General features: G+C 43.7%; 1 protein-coding gene across 1 annotated transcript in view; it reads left to right on the top strand.

Moving 5' to 3' along the window:
- LOC122811903 (oxysterol binding protein) overlaps positions 1-22,065 on the top strand; it is a 1,660,581-nt gene that overhangs the window by 930,507 nt on the left and 708,009 nt on the right. Inside the window, exon 7 of the mRNA XM_044084058.1 lies at positions 18,438-18,608. Coding sequence (XP_043939993.1) covers positions 18,438-18,608 — 171 coding nt within the window. The remainder of the gene's footprint in view (positions 1-18,437; positions 18,609-22,065) is intronic.

Here is a 22,065-nt window from a genome sequence, read left to right as displayed (position 1 = left end):
AGCCAGCCTTCCCCTGCTAAGAGACAAAGAATTGAGTTTCATTCTGATTCTACAGGCCAGGAGTCCGATGATTCTGCCCCTTCAGATTATCAAGACATGTCCTTATTTACCTATGAGGATTCAGATGCAGAAGAATCCATTCCCTCTGCCTTCCCTCCAGAGGATTTTTCTTTTGGTGAAACCTTGCATACTTTAAGAGAGCATTTCCACTGGGAATGCCAGGACTACCCTCAGTCCAAAAAGAGACTCTGAGAATTTTTAGAGTTGCTCCAGCATAGGCCTCTAACTATACACCCTCTCTTGGCTGTTGTAGATAATGTTTTTATAGATTCCAGTCTTACTCCAGATACTTTACCCCTGGCCTTAGGAAACCTGACCGGTACTACAGAGTACCTGATTCTCACAAATTTCTCTTCAAGAATCCTACAGCGGATCCAGAGACCATTCCCCAAGGACCTAAAGGTAATAAGGCTGCTACAGACAAAAACTCTACCCCTTCAGACAGGGATTCCAGAGCTTTAGACAGATGGGGATAAGATGGTATGTACCTCTGCAGCTCTTGCCATCAGGGCATTGAATTGCCAGTTTCACATGTTGAAGTACCAGCAGCATATTATGGAACTAATTAAACAAAAAAATGGTGTTATTTCCAGATTGTGCAGAAAATAAAGATTTATAAGGGCAAATGCATTCTGCAAACCAAGTTAGTAAGTATACTTTGCAGTGTGGCTTTGATGCCCTAGACGCATCTTGCAGGGCTGCAGTCACTGGGTCTGTACTGGGAAGGCATGCTTTGCTGAAGGAACAAACTTTGCCAGATCGTGACAAATCCAAATTACTAGACTCTCCTTTAAACAAGGATTGTTTATTTGGCACCAAAGCAGAAGAGGTTCTTAAAAAGATGGAAGAAAAAGCTAAAGCTATGCAAACTGTTAAAGAATTCTCACAAGTGTAACCACCTAGATTCAGTAGGCATTGGCCTTCTAAAAACTGGTCCTTTCCAGCCCCTTCCAGGCCTTCTCAGACCAAACCCAGGGGAAACAGGCCACCCAGACTGCAGTCTCAGGGTATGCTGACATCTAAACAATGGAGTGCCCCCACCTCAAAGGCAAGGAGTGGTAAGCCACCCCTTTATGGAAAAAGTTCACAATGACTTTTCATTTATCCTTCCCAGCCATTCCCAATTATACTTGTGCCCCTAGGAGGAAAGCTTGCCCTTCATGCAAAAAACTGGATGTCCATTACTCAGGGCAGATGGGCCTAAACATTGAATCCCAGGGATACATATTCTACTTACATACACTGCCCACCCCAAGTGGGTTTCCAGACCTTCTTCTAAACCAGTGGGCAGAGGCTCAAAAGCAAGTGCTTTCCCTGCTCAGTATGAGAGCTATTCAGCCTGTTCCAGAAGAGCAAAGGGAGCACGGTTTTTACTCCAGATTTTTCCTGGTGCCCAGAAAAGAGGGCTGTTGGCACCCAATCTTGGATCTGTCAACTCTCAACACATTTCTGGTGGTCTCAAAATTCAAGATGCTTACCCTGCAACAGCTTCTCCGTATGTTAACCAGGGAGGCATGGTTAGTCACTCTAGGCTTAAAAGAAGCTTTATCTGCACATCCCCATCAGGTAGTCTTGCAGAAAATATCTACGATTTAGGGTAGGCTGTATGCACTATCAGTACTCTGCACTTCCCTTTGGCTTATCTGCTGCACCCAGAGTATTCACAAAGTGCTTGGCTCTGGCCATTGTATAATGCAGGCAGAGAAATATCCAAATTTTCCCATACTTGGACGATTGCCTGATTCAGGCGGACAGTCAGGAATTGCTACTTCAGCACCTGGCATTTCTAAAAAGCCTTCTCACTTCATTGGGGTTACAACAGCAACGAAAATAAATCAAATCACCATTGGTACCCAGTCAAAAGATTGTATTCCTGGGAGCAAGCTTGGACACAACTTCCCAGATGGCATTTCTCGCGTTAGAAAAACAAGTCTACCTGACAAACTACTTCAAACAAATGGCCACCAAAACCCAGCTTTCTGCAAGGAAAGTTCTGTAAGCCCTAGGGTTCATGTATGTGTCCTGTTCATGTATCCTGCTAATTCCATATGCAAGACTGCATATGAAGAAACTTCAATGGTACTTAAGTCTTTGGTGCCAACATTCTCGGGACCTGGTGCCAACATTCTCAGGACCTGGTAACAGTCATTCCAATTATATATTGTCTAAGGGTGGAGTTTCTTTGGTGGGTAGAAGCATGCTACCACAACAAGGGATTGCTTTTCACCCAACCCCTTGCCCAAACCCTGACAACAGACGCATCAGACTATGCATGGGAGGCTCACATGGCAGTCAAATGCATTCAGGGCCACTGGAGCTCAGGCCAAATTCTCCTGCACATCAGTCAAAAAGAGATGCTAGCTCTATAGAATGCTCTGACAGCCTTCAAATACCTAATCCTTTCAGGACAACTGCTTATAAAAACAGACACCACAGTTATGTGGTACATATACAAGCAGGGGGGAACCCATTCTTACCCACTATGCAGGTTAGCCATGGCCCTGTGGAACACAGCCTTGAGCAACTAAGTGCATCTACAAGGTCAGTTCATGCCAGGCAAACAAAATTCACTGGCAGGTGACTTAAGCCGAAATCTCCTAGACCCACATGAGTATAAATTGGAGCCCAGCACCTTCAATCTTCTAACCCAGAGGTGGGGGACACCGGAGGTGGACCTCTTTGCCTCCCCTGAGAACCACCAGTTGAGCAAATTTTGTACCAGGAACCCTCACAGCAGGGCCTGGAAGGTGGTGCTCTATCCTTCCAATGGGAAAACATCTCAATTTATGCCTTTCCCCCCTCTGCCCCTCCTCTCAAAAGAACTACTCAAGATAAAACAGGACAGGCCAAGGGCAATCCTTATTGCCCCAGACTGGCCACACCAGCACTGGTACCCAGTCTTACACAGTCTGACAACAGTGCCACCCTGGCACCTTCACCAGAATCCTACCCTGCTGTCTCAGCAGGAGGGACAGATTTTGCATCCACAGTTGCAAACCCTAAACCTTGCAGCCTGGCTTATCCCCCAAATACACAACCAGCAACCCTCAGCAAACAGGTGCTATCTGTCATCCTATGCTGAAAACTGGAAAAGATATTGCTCTTGGAATCAGTCTCAAGGAAAAGACACAGTTGTGCCCTCCTTACCTCTAGTCCTGGATTACCTAGCAGAGCTACTCCACAGAGGCCTGTCCTTCTCCTCCATTAAGATTCATGCCTCTGCCATCTCAGCTGATTATAACACTGAGCCACCTCTATTTTCTCACCCTCTCATCAAACAATTCCTGAGAGAGGCTAACAACTTAAGGACCCCTAGAACAGCACCCACCCCTGCCTGGGACCTTTACTTTGTACTGGAAAAGCTCACGCTTCCCCCATTTGAACCTGCTGCTTCAGTGGAGTTAAAATTTCTCTTGGAAAACAGCCTTGGTTTTAGCCATAACTTCAGCAAGAAGAGTGTCCGAGTTACAGGCAGTAATGGCTGTGGAACCCTTCGTTTTCCATGCTGACAGGGTTTCCCTCAGGACTAACCCGTCCTTTATGCCTAAGGTGGTGTCTAGTGTGGCTCTAAACCAATCCAATCCATCCATTTGCCAACTTTCTTCCCTAACCCTCAGAGTAAAGGGGAAAGGATCCTGCACTCCTTGGACGGGCACAGACAACTCGGGTTCTACCTTGACAGGACTAAACCTTTCAGAAAATCTGACCAGCTGCTAGTCAGCTTTGCTACAGGGGCAGAGGGCAAGGCCATTTCAAAACAAACCATTTCTAAATGGATAGCACACTGCACCAATTTGTGCTACAAGCACCATGGAAAAACTACCCCACAGGGGATCAGACCACATTCCACTAGCGCTACTTCCACCTCTGCAGCATTTCTCAGGGGAGTCCCTACCAGGGATATTCTGGAAGCTGCAACTTGGAGTTGAGTGCACACTTTCACCAAGCATTACCACTTACCTTTTTTTTTTCTAAATCCAGAGCTGGATTTGCTACAGCAGTCTTACAAGGCCTGCTAGCCAGCCCTAACACGTTTTGACGGTCTCCACCCTTGCTCAGCTTTGGGAATCAACCCAAGTGTGATGACTGCAGCAGTGAAACATGAAGAACATAGTACAGTTGTGTACACTTAGCATAAATATAGATGTTTGAGTGTATTCACTGTTAATAGAGAGATAATACTAGAGAGATGCATACACTCTCAGGTCTCAGACTACCTCCTTACTAAAAACCTCCTTTCCAATACTCAGCATGTTTTCCGACCAAACCATAGTGCCACCACTGCCTTACTCTCCTTTATTAACACTATCCTTCAGCATAAAAACAATGGCTTTCTCTCCTCTTCTACTTTCCTAGACCTATCTAAAGCATTTGACATGGTCCCACACAACCTATCTCTGTCCTCAATAACCTATCCTTCTCTCAATCAGTCACCAACTGGTTTCAGAGTTACCTGTCTGACCGCCAACAATCCATTGTATGGCAGAATGACATATCTCCCCAACTACCTGTCTCCATAGGGGTTCCCCAAGGATCCATTCTTGGACCCCTACTCTTCTCTGTTTTCACCAATAGTCTAGCCTCTGCCACCAATCATGGCACACTCATACAGTACGCAGATGACTCGACCATCATCTTCTCAGCCCAGTCCCTGCCCAAACTGCAAAAAGTCACACAGGAAGACTTTTCCTCTGTTGAAACTTGGTTATCCCATGCCCGATTAATACTCAACCCAAACCAAACTAAACTACTCATCTTCCAACCCACCAAACATACTCAAAACAACTCTCACTTTAACATCACAGCAAAAGACAACACCACTATATACCCAACTGAACACACCAGATTGCTAGGAGTGGAAATAGACAATAAACTAAAATTTGACATTCACATATCCATGACCATAAAAAAGTCCACAAAAAACTAGCAGCGTTATACAGAAATAAGCAACTTCTCACCAAAGCAGCAAAGATTTCAATAGCAAATTCCCACCTTATCTCCACCCTACTTTATGCCTCTCCAATATATACCAACCTAAGGCAATGCGATCTAAATAAGCTAGAGACATGCTACAACAAAATCGCCAAATTTGCTACCGTAGTCACCACTGTCTCTCACTTGCTGAACTGGGCTGGCTTGAACTCCCTCACCTCCTTCAGTGGTATCAACTCTCACTCACCCATAAACTAGTAAACCATCCACTAAATGCCCCATCCCTCCAGAATCTACTCCAACCCTATCGCACCACCAGACCACTAAGATTCATCAACAAAAATCACTTGCAGATCACTAAAGCCAATAACTCTGCTGGTGAAGCACTATTCTCTTGCACCATAGCCAAATTATGGAACTCCCTCCCACCCACAATTACCTCCATACCATCATGCACCCACTTCAAAACTTTACTAAAAGCACACCTAAAAACATGCTGGCTATGCCCTTGCAACTCCCACTCTAATATCACCCACCCCATCCAACCACTACCTTTCTTTCTACTCCACTAACTACCTTGATTATAGCAAGCTCAGATGCTCATAAGCCTAGTACTTATTATACAGCAGGAACTTCTTATTGGAGCATTTGTTAATGTCTGTTATGTACTTCACAGATAAAGATTCTAGTTGTCTACTGATGTACTATGTTCTTCATCTGTAAATATGTTGTAAGTAATTGCTATGTTAAATTGTTAATCACTATGTAATCCAATGTAACTACTGTCTGTTTATTTTAACTGTGGAGCTTTTCTCCCCGGGCCTCTGCTGAAAATGGACCTACGTCCAGTCGGACACTCCCGGTCAACAAATGTAAAATAAATACAGTCCTGGATGTCCTTCAAGGATGCATCTGCAGTCCTAACATATGGGTTGTCCTGCCTCAGGCAGCCCTTCGGTCGGCCGGATTCCAAAGTCTGGGTCTGGCCTCGGCTGATGTCGCACTTCACCCGACGTCATAGCTGCTGTCAATTGGGTATAAAGGCATCAGCCGACGCCATTTTCCCCAGTCTTTCTTGCCGCGTGGCGCCCGAAGCAGAAGCTGTTCGCAAGTGCCGGTCGGTCAGAACCAGAGATTACTACTACCGAAGACTTCTAAAAAGCTAAGTACCCCGTTGGGGGCTCTTTCTTGCCTCAGCCGATGTCAGAAAAAGTAAATAACTGTTTAACTTGTGGGAAACAAATACCTCATAAGGATTTCCACTCTTACTGCCTTCCTTGCTTAGGCCCAGACCACGACGTAGCAGCTTGTCTAGCCTGTGCTTCCTTCAACCGACGGACACTTAGACGTCGGTCGGAGTTTGCAGAGGAGTTTTTCGGCCCCGCTTTTGCTTACAACATGCCGTCGGAGACTCCGACTTCACAATTAGCTAAAAAGCGTAAGGAAAAGGACCGACACGGTTTCGGCCGAAACCGCGGTTAAGCCAACCGCGAGTGTCTCTGTTTCGGCTGAAACCAAGTCCTCGGTTCTTCCTTCGGCCGGGATGCTCCTACAACCGAGGCCTCTTCCAGCATGGCTGAATCTGCTACTGATTTTCCACCTGCTGTTGCAGGTTCTCAGGATTTATCAGATACTATTCCCTTAGACATATCTACTCCTGCACGTGGAGCTGCTAGGCCCCCTGCATCCATGTCTATCAAGGCTTTTTCTAGGGCTAAAGCAGCTAAATCTTCTAAGGCCTTGCCTGCTAAAACCCCCTCACACAGGCCTAGCTGTAGTACCCAAATACTTAGCCTGGCAGAGGATCTCATTTCTTTGATCAGGGGATCCCAACCTCACCCTGACAGGGCCTCTCATCCCCCTCCAGAGAAGAGGCCTAGAGCAGAGCCCCCTGAGCCAGTTTCTACAGACTATTCCTCTGATGATTCAGAAAACTCAAATCCTCCAGTAGGCCCTTATTCTCCATATGAGGACTCTGACGCAGAAGACTCCATTCCTTCTGCCTCTCCTCCTGAGGAATTTTCTTTTGGGGAAACCTTGCATGCTATGAGAGAACAATTTCAATGGCAGGGCCAGGATTTTTCAGATTCTAGGAAAAGGCTTAGGACCTTTTTACATTTGCCACAGCATAGGCCTTTAGCCATTCCTCCAGTACTTACAGTTGTGGATGATGCATTTAATGATGCTTGTACTGCCCCTGACTCTCTTCCCCCAGCCCCTGCTAAGCCCGACGGATACTACAGGGTCCCAGACACACATTATCACTTGTATAAGGCTCCTATTGCAGATCCTGAAACTATTTCACAGGGCCCCAAAGCTGTAGCAGCTACCTCTGCCAAAAACCCCCTCCCCTCTGAAAGAGAATCTAGAGCATTAGAGAGATGGGGTAAAAAAGTTTATACTTCTGCTACTCTTTCGGCTAGGGCCTTAAACTGTCAATTCCACATGATTCTGTATCAGGAATTTTTGTTAGATCAGCTAACTAAAAAACTGTCCTCTCCTGAACCTATAGACCGTAAGTCCCTTCAGGATTTGGTACATAACACTCAGCAGGTCAGTAATCATTCCTTAAAATGCGGCTATGATGCACTGGAGGCTTCCTTTAGATCAGCTATGACTGGTACAGTGATCAGAAGGCATGCATGGTTAAAAGAGCAATCCTTACCAGACCATGTAAAGTCAAAGCTCCTAGATGCTCCCATGGAAAAACAGTTTGTTTGGCTCCCCTGCACAGCAAGTGTTAAAGAAGGTGGAAGAAAAAGCAAAATCTGTCCAAACAGTCAAGGATTTCTTACAGGTCCAGCCTCCGAGGTTTAGTAGGAATTGGCCTTCGAAGAATTGGTCCTTTCCAGACACCACCAGAGCACAGAGAGGCAGAAATAGGCCCAAGAGGCAGAGGTCAATCCAGAGGTGCCTACAGGGACGACAGTGGCAGCCTAACAACCAGAGAAGTACTGCCACAGATCCAGCCACTACCACTTCCACAGGACAGTCACAGTGACTTGGCTCTGATACCGCCTACCAGGGAACAACTAGAAGCACCCTTAGGCGGAAAGCTAGCCTTATTTTCAGTAAACTGGCATTACATTACAGGAGACAAATGGATTTTACAGACAATAGACGAAGGTTACAGGTTTCACTTCCATACTCTACCAAGGAAGAGAGGAATGCCAAACCTACCACCAAACCAAAAAACAAATGCTCTAGAACAAATCGACCACTTACTAAGGATGAGAGCTATAGAAAAGGTACCGTCTATGGAACAAGGACAAGGATTTTATTCCAGACTTTTCCTAGTACCAAGAAAGGAAAACCAATGGAGACCTATTCTCGACCTGTCCGCTCTGAACACATATCTCATTGTCCCAAAATTCACGATGCTGACCCTACAGCAACTTCTTCCCATGCTGGGCAAGGAGTCTTGGCTGGTGACTCTAGATCTCAAGGAGGCATACCTGCACGTCCCTATACGACCAGATTGCAGAAGATACCTCAGATTTCTTGCAGGATCAGAGCATTATCAATTCTCAGCATTGCCTTTTGGCTTATCTACTGTGCCCAGAGTATTCACGAAATGCCTGGCATTAGTAATTGCTCATTGCAGGCTTCAGGGAATTCAAATTTATCCATACCTGGACGACTGCCTGTTACAAGCGGACAACAAAAACAAATTAACAAAAGATTTGAGAAAGGTTATTCACCTATTGCAAGCCCTGGGATACACAGTCAACATAAAAAAGTCAAGGCTGATACCATCCCAAAGGATAACTTTCTTGGGTGCGGAGCTGGACACATCAAATCAAATGGCATTCCTCACAGCAGAAAGGCAAAAGCAACTACCACTCTATTTCATGGCATTAACAACGCAGAACCAGCTTACAGCAAGGAAAGTCCTGCAAGCCTTGGGTTACATGGCATCCTGCATAATATTGATTCCACATGCCAGACTACATATGAGGAAGTTGCAATGGTACCTAAGGAATTTATGGTCTCAGCACAAGCACAGCCTAGAAGCCCAAATTCCAATAATTCCATGCCTGAAGCAAGAATTCCAGTGGTGGGCTCAGGCCTGTCAATTGAACAAAGGACTGCCTTTCCACAGCCCTCACCCAAGCCAGACTATCACCACGGACGCCTCAGACCTCGGTTGGGGGGCACACATGGTGGACAAGTGCATACAAGGCTTATGGACACAAGACCAGCTGAACCTACACACAAATCAAAAAGAGATGCTGGCAGTAAAACAGGCAATTCAGACATTCAGACCGTTTCTTCAACAAGGTCATTTGCTGATAAGGACGGACAACACCACAGTTATGTGGTATATCAACAAACAGGGAGGCACACATTCATATCCTCTATGCCGGATGGCAATGGACCTCTGGAATGTGGCCCTGAACCTCAACATTCAGCTCCAGGCCATATTTGTGCCAGGAAAAGAAAATATACTAGCAGACATCTTAAGCAGAACTACCACGGATGTCCACGAATGGATGCTGCATCCAGACATCTTCAAATCCATTACAAAGAAATGGGGACTACCAGAAATAGACCTGTTCGCATCCCCGCACAACCACCAATTAAAAAAATTCTGCACAAGGACATACCACCCACTTGCTTGGAAGGTGGACTCCCTATCCTTCAGTTGGGAAAACCTGACAGCATATGCATTCCCACCTCTTCCTTTGATGCACAAAGTGCTACTGAAGATCAAAGAAGATCACCCAAGGATCATCCTGATAGCTCCAGACTGGCCGAGGCAGCATTGGTACCCGCTACTGAGGAGTATGTCTCGGGCACACGCATGGCCTCTACCTCTAGTTCCTTTACTGCTAACACAGAACAACTTCAAAATCCTGCATCCAAACTTGAAAACACTGCAGCTAGCTGCTTGGAACATTACATAAAACAAAATAACTCAGATTTATCTCAAAGGGTTAAAGACATTATCCTGGAGGCTCGCAGACCCTCCACAAGGAAAACTTATTCAGCAAAATGGAAAAGATACCTCATTTGGAGTGCAGCAAAGGAGAAAATGTATCATTGGCAAACATAGCTAACATCCTGGAATATTTAGCAGAGCTTTTCCACAATGGCCTGTCTTACTCCTCCATTAAGATTCATGCATCAGCAATTTCAGCAGAATACAACATGGATCCTCCACTCTTCTCTCATCCTCTACTCAGGCAGTTTCTGAGAGGAATTAAAAATGTAAAGCCTCCAAGGAAGCCACCTTTGCCTACATGGGACCTGAACTTTGTGTTAGAAAAGTTAACACTTCCCCCTTTTGAACCAGCAGCAACAGCAGAATTACAGTTCTTAGCTTGGCAAACTGCTTTCCTGCTTGCAATCACTTCAGCAAGAAGGGTTTCTGAATTACAGGCATTAATGGCAGTACAGCCCTTCCTTATCTTCCATCAGGATAGAGTGTCCTTGAGAACTAATCCTACTTTTATGCCGAAGGTGGTCTCCAGGGTATCATTAAACCAAGCAATCCACCTACCAACATTCTTCCCCAACCCACAGAACAGGGGGGAAGGACTACTGCATACCTTGGATGTGCACAGGCAATTGCGCTACTACCTGGACAGAACCAAGAACAATAGAAAAACTGACCAGCTTCTGGTAGCATATGCAACAGGAATGGAAGGAAAAGCAATTTCAAAACAGACAATCTCAAAATGGATAGGAAATTGCATTAGATTTTGTTATTCTTTTCATGGAAAGACAACTCCAGAAAACATCAGACCTCACTCCACAAGGGCTACAGCCACTACTACACCTTTCTTACGAGGAGTGGCTACCAAAGACATTTTAGAGGCTGCTACTTGGAGCTCCGTGCATACATTTGCCAAGCATTATAATCTACATTTATACTCCAGATCCCGAGCAGGTTTTGCCACTGCTGTTTTGCAAGGGATCTTAACTACACCATAATCTTCTTAGTGCCTCCTCCCCCAGTTTGGCTATGGTATTCTACCCATATGTTAGGACTACAGATGCATCCTTGAAGGACATAGTACAGTTTTGTACCTACCATAAATGTAGATGTCCGAGAAGTATGCATCTGCAGTCAGGATTACCCACCCTCCTTCCCCTCTGTGGTACTCCTAGGGTATTTGCCCATCTTGTAGCTAGCTGGGGGAATCTATTATGGTGTATTTGTTTGTATATATGTATATACATGTTTATTTTTATTTGCTCTCTACTGTTTGGAATCATTCGCATTTATCCAAATTTAGCCTTCCTAGAGGGCACCTGGCATCTGGGGCAAGAAACACTGAGGAAAATGGCGTCGGCTGATGCCTTTATACCCAATTGACAGCAGCTATGACGTCGGGTGAAGTGCGACATCAGCCGAGGCCAGACCCAGACTTTGGAATCCGGCCGACCGAAGGGCTGCCTGAGGCAGGACAACCCATATGTTAAGGACTGCAGATGCATACCTCTCGGACATCTACATTTATGGTAGGTACAAAACTGTACTTTTCCCTCCCTCCAGCCTCCTGCTTTTCTCTGTCTTTCTACCTCTCCTCTCTGTGGCCATTTTTAATGGCTGTGGTATTTACTTTTTACTGGTGGTGCTCCCCAACATCTACTAGCTTCCTATTTGGGGGCTCTTGACATTTGGGGCAAGAAAAACTGATGTAATGGCATCGGCTGCCTGTTTTATACCTCTGACGACCTGATGTCATGGAAGAAGCGACAGCATCCGACGCAGAAATCCTAAGACTCTATTAATCGGGCCGACTGAGGGCTACCTGCAGGCAGATAACCCAAGTATGATGACTGCAACAGAGAATACACTCTTAACATCTACATTCATGGTAAGTGTACACAACTGTACTTTCCTCATTCAGAAAAGAGAGTCTATCAGTCACTTAAGCATTTTTCCTGAATGCACTCCCAACATTTTGTAACTGCTCACCTCTGTGGATCTTCATTTTCTTCCCTATTGTTTATTTCTCAGTAAAAACATTTTTGTAATTACCTAGAATTTGTCCATTATCCATACCATGACAGCTTTCCACTGAATTAAACAAATTCCCAAATTTGATTCTGTTGCCATCTGTACAGTTGTTATTTCTGTAATGTGTGGTATTTATATCAGCACATGGCAACAGAAATTGGAAAAGGGCATTTTACTGGTCAAGGGTGTTGATACTTTGCTGAACTTATTTGTATATGTTTCCAGTTTTCAACCACTTGTATATTTTTCTATGTTCATCGTGTTTCACTGCTGCAGTCATTACACTTGGGTTATCCTGCCGTCAGGCGGGCACGCAGTCAGCCTGAGTTCCAAAATCTTGGTCCGGCATCGGTTGCTGTCGCCTCTTCCTTGACGTCAGTGCGCCAGGGGTATATAAGAAGCAGCCGACGCCATTTTCTTCAGTCTTTCTTGCCGCGCGGTGCCCGAAGCAAAAGCAGTTCGCAAGTGCTGGTCGGCCGACTCCTGAGATTTCAAATTCGATTTCAGAACCGAAGTCTTCAATAAAGCTAAATACCCCATTGGGGAAACTTTTTCTTGCCTCAGACCGATGTCAGTAAAAGTTAATAATTGTATTTCTTGTGGGAAGCAAATACCTCATAAGGATTTTCATTCTTACTGTATTCCATGCCTAGACCCAGATCACGACGTCACTAGTTGTTGGTTTTGTGCTAGATTTAACAAACGCACTATTAAACGTCAGTTTGATTTTGCTCGCCATTACTTTGGGCGAAAGTTTAATTATACAATGCTGTCAGAACAGCCGACCGGAATGCACAAAAAACGCAAAGATAAAGATAAGGAAAGGAATCCGAGGCCCAAAACTGACGACAAAGCCTCTTCTAGGCCAGTTGCCGGTTCGCCGGTTTTCAGTGAGGCGCTTTCGCAGCCCCTGACACCCGCTACCTCAGAACCACAGGCCGCGACCGACTCCCATGTGGAGGTGCCTAGGCCTCTGGATACTGAAGGTGTTGGGCCAACGGAGATTAACCCTTCAGATGGGTCCAGAGCCGCTGAGCAGGCATCGGTTTCTGAGGGTGTTTTCAGGCCTACTCAACTTACCATTGCAACTACAGCCAAGACTAAGCCTACATTAAAGACAAAGAAGCAAGTACAGCATTCACCTGGACAGGCCTCCATGCCTAAAAAACAGATGCTCAAGATGGCCGAAGACTTGATAACTCTGATCAGGGGTTCCCATCCCCTTCCTGATAAAAGGCCTAGGCAGGATACAGACTATGATTCCTCTGACCAGGTTTCAGTATATTCTGATTCCTCTTCAGACCAGGGATTCTGGTGCTGAAGAATCAATTCCTTCAGCCTCTACTCCTGAGGATTACTCTTTTGGGGAAACTTTACATACCATGAGGGAGCATTTCCATTGGGAGGGCCAGGATTACTCAGAATCCAAGAAAAGGCTCAGAGACTTTCTTTTGCTGCCTCAATACAGGCCCCTTGCTATTCCGCCAGTGTTGGACATTGTGGATGATGTGTTCTCTGAATCTAGTTTAAATCCTGATTCTTTACCCCCCAGCTCCAGTCAAGCCAGACAGGTACTACAGAGTCCCTGACTGTCACAAATTTCTTTATAAAAACCCTGTTGCTGACCCAGAAACTATTTCCCAGGGTCCCAAAGGGGTTAAGGCTTCCACGGCTAAGAATCCTGTTCCCTCGGATTGGGACTCTAGAGCGTTAGACAGATGGGGAAAGAAAGTTGACTCCTGTGCAGCTTTAGCAGTGAGGGCTCTAAATTGCCAGTTTCACATGCTTAAATATCAACAATACTTACTGTGTCAATTAAAAAAGAAGATGAGTACAAATGCAGAACAATCTGACTATAAGGAAATACAGGATTTATTGCATGCAGCTGAACAAGTGGGAAAGCATACTTTGCAATGTGGTTTTGATTCATTAGAAGCATCTTGTAGAGCAGCAGTTACAGGATCTGATTTGAAGGCATGCTTGGTTAAAAGAACAAAGTTTACCAGATCATGTTAAGGCAAAATTATTGGATGCTACTTTGCAGCAAGATAATTTATTTGGTATTAAGGCAGAAGAGGTATTAAAGAAAATGGAGGATAAGGCAAAATCTATGCAAACAGTGAAGGATTTCTTACAGGTACAGCCACCACGATTTAGCAGAAATTGGCCTACAAAGAATTGGTCCTTTCCAGTGTCCGACAGGCCACAAAGAGGCAGATACAGACGCTCAAGAGGCAGATCTCAGCCACAAGGTTCTTACAGACCACGGCAGTGGGGTGCTTCAAACCCAAAAGAAGGTGAGGATAAGTCACAACCTTACAGGAAACAGTCCCAATGACTTCCCTTTTCCAATGCCAAACTCTTCGCTTTTGGCAGCTCCCTTAGGGGGGAAACTAGGACTTTTTTCTCAAAACTGGCAAGCAGTCACCCAAGACAAATGGGTGTTGAATATTGTGTCAAGGGTTACAGGTTCCACTTTCACACTTTTCCAAGGCTAAAAGGAATGCCAGACCTGCCACAAAATCAATGGGCAGAGGCACAAAAACAAATTACAGCTCTCATGGACATGAGAGCTATTCAAAAAGTACCACAGCAGGAAAAAGGACAAGGATTTTACTCAAGACTCTTCTGGTACCCAGAAAGGACAAAGCCTGGAGACCCATTCTGGACCTTTCCACTCTAAATACTTACCTGGATGTTCCGAAATTCAAAATGCTGACATTACAACAGCTCCTGCCGTTGTTGGGCAAGAAAGCTTGGCTTGTTACTTTGGACCTCAAGAGGCATACCTGCATGTCCCTATCAGACAAAATTGCAGAAGATACCTCAGATTCATAGCTGGTTCAATGCACTACCAATTCTCTGCACTGCCCTTTGGCTTATCTACTGTGCCCAGGGTCTTTACCAAGTGCCTGGCACCAGTAATTGCATTTTGCAGACAATAATTGCATTTTGCAGACAAAAAGGAATTCAAATATATCCATATCTGGACGACTGCCTAATTCAAGCAGAGAGCAAGGACATTCTTCTACAGCATCTGGTGTTCGTAAAAGGATTAAGTTGCCTAGGGTACACAGTAAATGAAAAGAAATCAAAACTAGTGCCCTCACAAGAGATAATATTCCTGGGTGCCAGCTTAAATACAACGGCCCAGATGGCTTATCTCACGCCAGACAAACAAGGACAACTGATTCAGTATTTTCATTTGATGGCAACAAAGTCCCAACTCCTTGCAAGAAAAAATTCTGAAGGCCTTGGGATTCATGGCATCCTGCATACTACTAATTCCATATGCAAGACTGCATATGAGGAAATTGCAATGGTACCTAAAAAGTGTTTGGTCTCAACATTCTCACAGCTTGGATAATACCACTAATTCCCTGCCTACAACAGGAGTTTTGATGGTGGGCACAGGCATGTCATCTCAACAAGGGTCAGCCTTTCATTCTTCCCACTGCCAGGCAGACTTTAACAACAGACGCCGCGGATTACGCCTGGGGAGCACACATGGCAGGAAAATGTATTCAGGGCAAATGGACCACAGACCAAATGCATCTTCACATCAATCAAAAAGAGATGTTGGCTGTACAAAATGCCCTTACAGCTTTCAAGGATCTTCTGCATCCAGGACAATTACTATGAAAGACGGACAACACCACTGTAATGTGGTACATAAACAAACAAGGGGGCACTCATTCTTACCCCCTATGCAGACAAGCCATGACCTTGTGGAACACAGCTCTAACCTACCAAGTTCATCTGCAAGCACAATTCCTGCCAGGAAAGGAAAACACTCTGGCAGACGACTTAAGCAGAAACATCATCGATCCTCACGAGTGGAAATTAAATCCACAAGTCTTCAGCATGATAATGCAAAAATGGGGGTGCCCGGATATAGATCTTTTTGCCCCACCACTGAATTACCAACTACAAAAATTCTGCACAAGGACTTATCACACACAAGCATGGAAAGTGGATGCTCTTTCGTTCAGCTGGAAAAGCCAAAATGTTTATGCCTTCCCACCTCTGCCTCTCCTTACAAAGTTACTCCTAAAAGCCAGACAAGAAAAACCACAGATGATTCTGATTGCTCCAGACTGGCCACGCCAGCATTGGCACCCAATCTTAAAGAACGTAGCTCAAGGCCCATCTTGGATTTTGCCTCAAATTCCACACCTTCTGACTCAGCAAAACAATCCGATACTGCGCAGTCAGCTCAAAACCTTAAACCTGGCTGCATGGCAGATTCATTAGCCAAACAGACAACTTCTCTCTCTAAGGCTGTTATGGATGTCATTTTGGAGGCTAGGAGGCCTAGCACCAGGAAATCTTATTCATTAAAGTGGAAGAGATTATGTGCCTGGAACCAGGCTCAAAACCTTGATCCTCTGGTCCCTAACATTCTTCAGATACTACAATACTTGACTGAGATGCTGGACAAAGGACTATCCTTCTTTTCCATTAAGATTCACGCTTCTGCCATCTCGGCTCATTACAACACAGATCCTCCTATTTTCTCTCGCCCATTGCTAAAGCAGTACCTCAGAGGGGCTAAAAACATAATACCGCCCCGGAGAGCACCAGCACCAACTTGGGGCCTCAATTTCGTTTTGGAAAAGCTCATTTTCCCTCCTTTTGAACCAGCCAATTCAGCAGAGTTAAAATATATATCATGGAAAACTGCCCTGCTTCTGGCAATAACCTCAGCACGAAGAGTCTCAGAACTGCAGGCACTAATGGCAGTGGAGCGTTTTATCATTTTCCACCAAGACAGGGTTTCCTTAAGAACAAACCCTACCTTTATGCCTAGGGTGGTATCTAGTGTGGCTCTTAACCAAACTATTCACTTGCCAACATTTTATCCAAATCCCCAGAATAAAGGGGAGAGACTTCTACATTCCTTGGACATACAAAGGCAATTGCACTTCTACTTGGACAAAACAAAAGCTTTCAGAAAATCTGAACAATTGTTTGTATCATATGCTGCAGGATCACAGGGGAAAGCTATTTCAAAACAGACCATTTCAAAGTGGATAGGACACTGTGTCCAGTTCTGCTACACACAACATGAGAAACCTGTACCTAGTAATATTAGACCACATTCCACCAGGGCAACTGCCACTTCTACTGCCTACCTTAGAGGCGTACCTACCAAAGATATCTTGGAAGCTGCAACTTGGAGTTCAGTGCACACCTTTACCATGCATTACCATTTGCCTCTTTATTCTAGATCCAGAGCTGGCTTTGCCACTGCAGTGCTGCAGGGCCTCATAGCCACGCCAAATCCTCTATAGAACCAGCCACCCAAACTCAGCTTTGGGATTCTACCCAAGTGTAATGACTGCAGCAGTGAAACACGATGAACATAGTACAGTTTTGTACCTACCATAAATGTCGATGTTAGAGTGTCTTCACTGCTGCAGTCCAGGTTACCCACACGCCAGCCCCTCTTTCTCATCTGGGACTAACCTATACTACCTATGTGGTGTATTTGCTGGTTACTGAAGGTTTTATTTTTTACCTTTTTTGTATGGTTTATTAGCAATATGTATTGCCTACCATTTTTGGGGGCACCTGACATCTGGGGCAAGAAAATCTGAAGAAAATGACGTTGGCTGCTTCTTATATACCCCTGGCGCACTGACGTCAGGGAAGAGGCGACAGCAACTGACGCTGGACCAAGACTTTGGAACTCAGGCCGACTGTGGGCCCGCCTGACGGCAGGATAACCCAAGTGTAATGACTGCAGCAGTGAAGACACTCGAACTTCTACATTTATGGTAGGTACAAAACTGTACTTTGTAGAGAAGGAAGGTGCTGACACCATACTTTTCATGAGACACTAGAGGATGTAAAATATGTAATGCATTTTCTAAGCATTTTGTTTGGTTAGAATTGATCTCTGTGCAGCATAGATATGAGTTTCCCAGCATGCATCACTTTGACAGTAGTAAGTTGGGTGCTGACAAGGCATAAATGGGCACTGGGCCCAGTTACTTTGATTTTTTTCTGTGATTCGTGTATGTTTCTGCTTGTAGTACTAGTTAGAGTGGATTTGGATAAACTGTTTCACAGTGCACTATAACTAAGGGAATGACAACAGGAGATGGTTAAAAATAAAACTAAGAGTAAGGAGAGTGGGTGTTGGTGAGTAGTGCATGTTTGATAAGTTGTGTGGTGAAAGATTTTACACTTAATCCTGTACAGGCTAGCATTTATGTTGAGCCTCACCACATGTTGCAGGCTATGGTCTTGGTCTTTAAAGTGCAAAATGTTACTGCCTGTAACTGCATTAGTAAGCCAGGCCATCTCTGGTTAAAGGAGAGTCCCACGAAGCAAGACGCAGTGGAGTTGGGTGAGTTGTTAGGACTGATGGGACACTTGTGTTTTTGGAAGGTGTACTTAACAGTGCCATTAAGAAGAAAAAGTTGAATGTTAATACTTTAACTGTACCTACTTTCCTTCCTTCCTTTAGCACATTGAGGATCAGCAAGCACTTTTGTCTAATTATGAGCTGCCCTTGAAAGATATGGTACCAAAGAAGAAGCGACGAAAGCGGATCCCGGACAAACCCAACTACAGTCTTAATCTGTGGAGTATCATGAAGAACTGTATTGGGAAGGAGCTATCAAAAATCCCAATGCCTGTAAGTAAAAAAAAAAAAAAAAAAAAAAAATTGTCAGAATTATGTGTGATCATCTACATTGTTTTTGTGGGTATTTCCTATGGTTCTTTGTCTGTGTATATAAAATATTGCCGTTGATCCTCGGTCAGATAGGAGTACCTGAAATCCAGTATATGACACACATTGTGATTACTATATGTATGTAAATGTACTTGAACACATACCAAATTGTGGACCTTTGGTTGTTGTGAGCAGGTTTGGTTGAAAGACTGCTTTGTCAAATGCTGGAAATGTTGATTGTAATATCAGCATGTTGTAGGTTTTGATTATTTGCATGCAGGTAGGTGATTTTCTATTTGCAAATGCCGAGATGTTTGGATATAGTGAAAAGTTTCAGCATTATGAGTAGGGGGTGAGTGTATGTTAAGGTAAGGGCTACGTTAGGGGATAGGTTTGGTGTTGGACAGGTGTAGTGACTTTTGTTGCGTCTTGAGTGTTAGGGTTTAGGCATTTTATTTATTGGAAAAGGATAGCATTTGCTTTTCTTTTTTAAACAGTTTAGGTTCCCAATTTTATGCTTTGGAGTCTGCTAAGGTCGACCTTTATTTTTGATGATGTGTGCATTAATATTTTAAGAGGTAACTGGTATCTTACACAAATGAATATACACGCACATGAATATGGATGTGTATGTGTAATTAATTTAGACAGTGATTTTGTTCACTTTTACAACTGCATCACCATGCATGTTGTTGTAGCAGCATTCATAAGTGTATACCATCTGAAGGTGTTTCATTGTGCTGTGTGCAACTATGTGTGGATTATATAAGTTGATAAATTTAGGATCAACAAATTGATTTTTGATCACAAATGCAAAGTAGCTTTTTTAGTAGTCTGACCTGATGTTGTCCTCTTCATTTCATTAACCTATGTGTATCAGTTCTGATCCTTGGAACTGATTGGCCGCATTTTTTTACATCTTGAGCTTCCCAAATTGAGCTCCTCCCTATACCCACAGTGTCCCTCTCTCCCAACATACCCCACATCTCGTTTGCCACGCTTTGCTTCAGCAGTGAGTTTGCCTGGCTCTTGAGCTTCATCCAGATTATTGGGGTTTTTTGAGTGTTTTATTTTCTTTTTCTCTTATATTCTTCCTCTGCTTTTCAAGACCTGTAGTTGTTTTTGCCGTTATCACTTTCTTTAGTTTAAACTTGTCTTGTTCTGTTAGCAGAGTTTCTCTGTGATTAGATCTCTCTATCTCCCCCTCTCTCTCTCCTTTTCCAAAACTTCTTTCTCTCTTGCTCTCTCTCCCCCTTTCAAAAAAAAAAAAAAAAAAAACTTTTTTTTCTCCTTTTTCTCTCTCAGATGTCAGAGAAATCTGAGGGTTTCAAAAAATGCACTTCTGTGTGTCGTTCGTGCGGTCAGGATAAAACAGAAAAACTGTTTTGGGTTCGGTTCAAGCAGTTTTATTGTATACAAACACAGGATTAAGGCTTAGTAACGTAAACTGAAATAAACATATAAATTGACTACTGCACTCGTATATGTTAACACTGGCTGTTCTCTCAAAATGGCACTCCTGCCTGCACATGCCTACACTTGGAAATGCTTCTAAAAGTTACAATATACGCTCTGTTGTACATCTTCCCTCTTTGAGAAATAGGTCATACACTAAAATGACAGCATTTATTGACTTGCAGTTGTACATAAATGATCCTTTGACATGCAGTCATACAGAACTAAACACAAATAAAACAATCATGTCCAGATTGCAGCTTGCTGTGTATTTTACACTAGGTCTAGAAATGTGACCTGATTGTGTAACATAAAACTTGGAAGTGGATGTAGCAACAGGGACTGTCTTTAAGGAATGTTCAACTTTAGGGACATCATCAGAAACAGGAATAGGTACTGAGACATGTTCTTCAACAGGAACATTGTCTGGGTTGCTCTGAGGTCTAGAGTCTGTATCACAGATATGATGCCAGAATATCTAGTCAGACACCGGTAGAATATGTCTGCGGTTTCTCCTGTAATTCTATACCCTCAGATTCCACTAAGTAGGATCTTGGCTCTGCAGATATGCCTTTCACTTGACTAATTCAGTCAAAGCCTTTCACCGTTTGCATCCTCACTCTCTCTCCTTCTTTCAATGGATGAAGAAATCTGCTCATTTTTATCATAGCTGGACTTCTGAAAGGAATGCTTCTTAAATAGTTGGGCATTGATTGCTCTGTTGTTTTTAGCATTAGGCACCAACAAACTAGAAATGATGGGCAAGATTGTTCTGGTTTGTTTAGATGGAAGTCTCTGAGCAGGTGAACCAAGTAGGTTGGCATGGAGTATATTTCTGAGATTAAGTAGATTAAAGAAGATATTGGTATTATCACAATTTGACATCTCTAGTAATTGCTTTGCACTCTGTACTTGCACGTTCAGCCAGGCTGTTTGACTGTGGGTATTCCGGACTGGTAGTAATATGGATAAAGTCCCACTCTTTTGCAGATTTCTGAACTAATTGACTGGTAAACTGGTGCTATTTTCCAAAATAACTTTGTGTGGACTACCATGGACTGAGAAATGATGTTTCAGCTTAGTAATAGCAGTACTGGGTGTTAGGTTAGGTAACAAATCGATCTCAAACCAGTTTGAATAAGAGTCTACCAACACTAAGTAATGCTGATTGTTCCACTCAAGTATGTCAGTGGCTACTGTTGACCAAGGTAGTTCAGGAATCTGGCATAGCTGAAATGGCTTTTTTGCAAATGTGATTTATTACTGTTGCATACTGAACAAGATAAAAGCACTTTATCAATGTCTTTTTGACAGAGGCCAAAAAACTAGTTCTCTTGCCCTTCTTTTTGGTAGCTTCAGAACCTGGGTGGCCACAACGCAAAATCTGAATGTATTCATGTTGTAAGGTAGTAGGAACAGTAACTTTAGGACCTTAGAAAATGGTACCATCTTCCATCAGCATCCCATCTCTATAAGGAAAATAAGGTTACACTTTCAGCGGTATACAAGGTTGGTTTGATGGCCATCCAACATTGAAGAAGTGGTTGAGCTTTTGTAAAAATTGGATCAGTCTTTGAATGACCTCTTAGCTCAACAAACCGTTCCAACACTCTAGAGGAATGTGCAATCCACTCCAGTGGTGTCAAGTAAACACAAACTTTAATGTGACTTAATAAAGCTGTAAAAACAAAAATAACCATAAAGCGCTTTTCGTCCCACCTGTGGTGAGACTTCTTCAGGTGGATTCATTAATCAATTTTAAAACATTTAAATACACTCCACATTCTAGGAATAGGTTCAACAGCCAATGAAAGGAAGCCAGCCCTAACTCATTGGCCTATAGCTGGAAACCTGCTTAATGAGTTGACTCTATTTTAAATCCCAAATATGTGCTTGTTTGTATAGAAAAATTATAAAAAAACAGTAAAAAACATGTTCCTGTCTTCACAGTAAAAACTATTGC

The sequence above is a fragment of the Protopterus annectens genome, chromosome 9.part0, assembly GCF_019279795.1.
Source record: "Protopterus annectens isolate FY-2018-M chromosome 9.part0, PAN1.0, whole genome shotgun sequence".
Lineage (NCBI taxonomy): Eukaryota > Metazoa > Chordata > Ceratodontiformes > Protopteridae > Protopterus > Protopterus annectens.
Note: the sequence above shows the minus strand (reverse complement) of the source record. Positions and strands in the feature narration are given on the sequence as shown.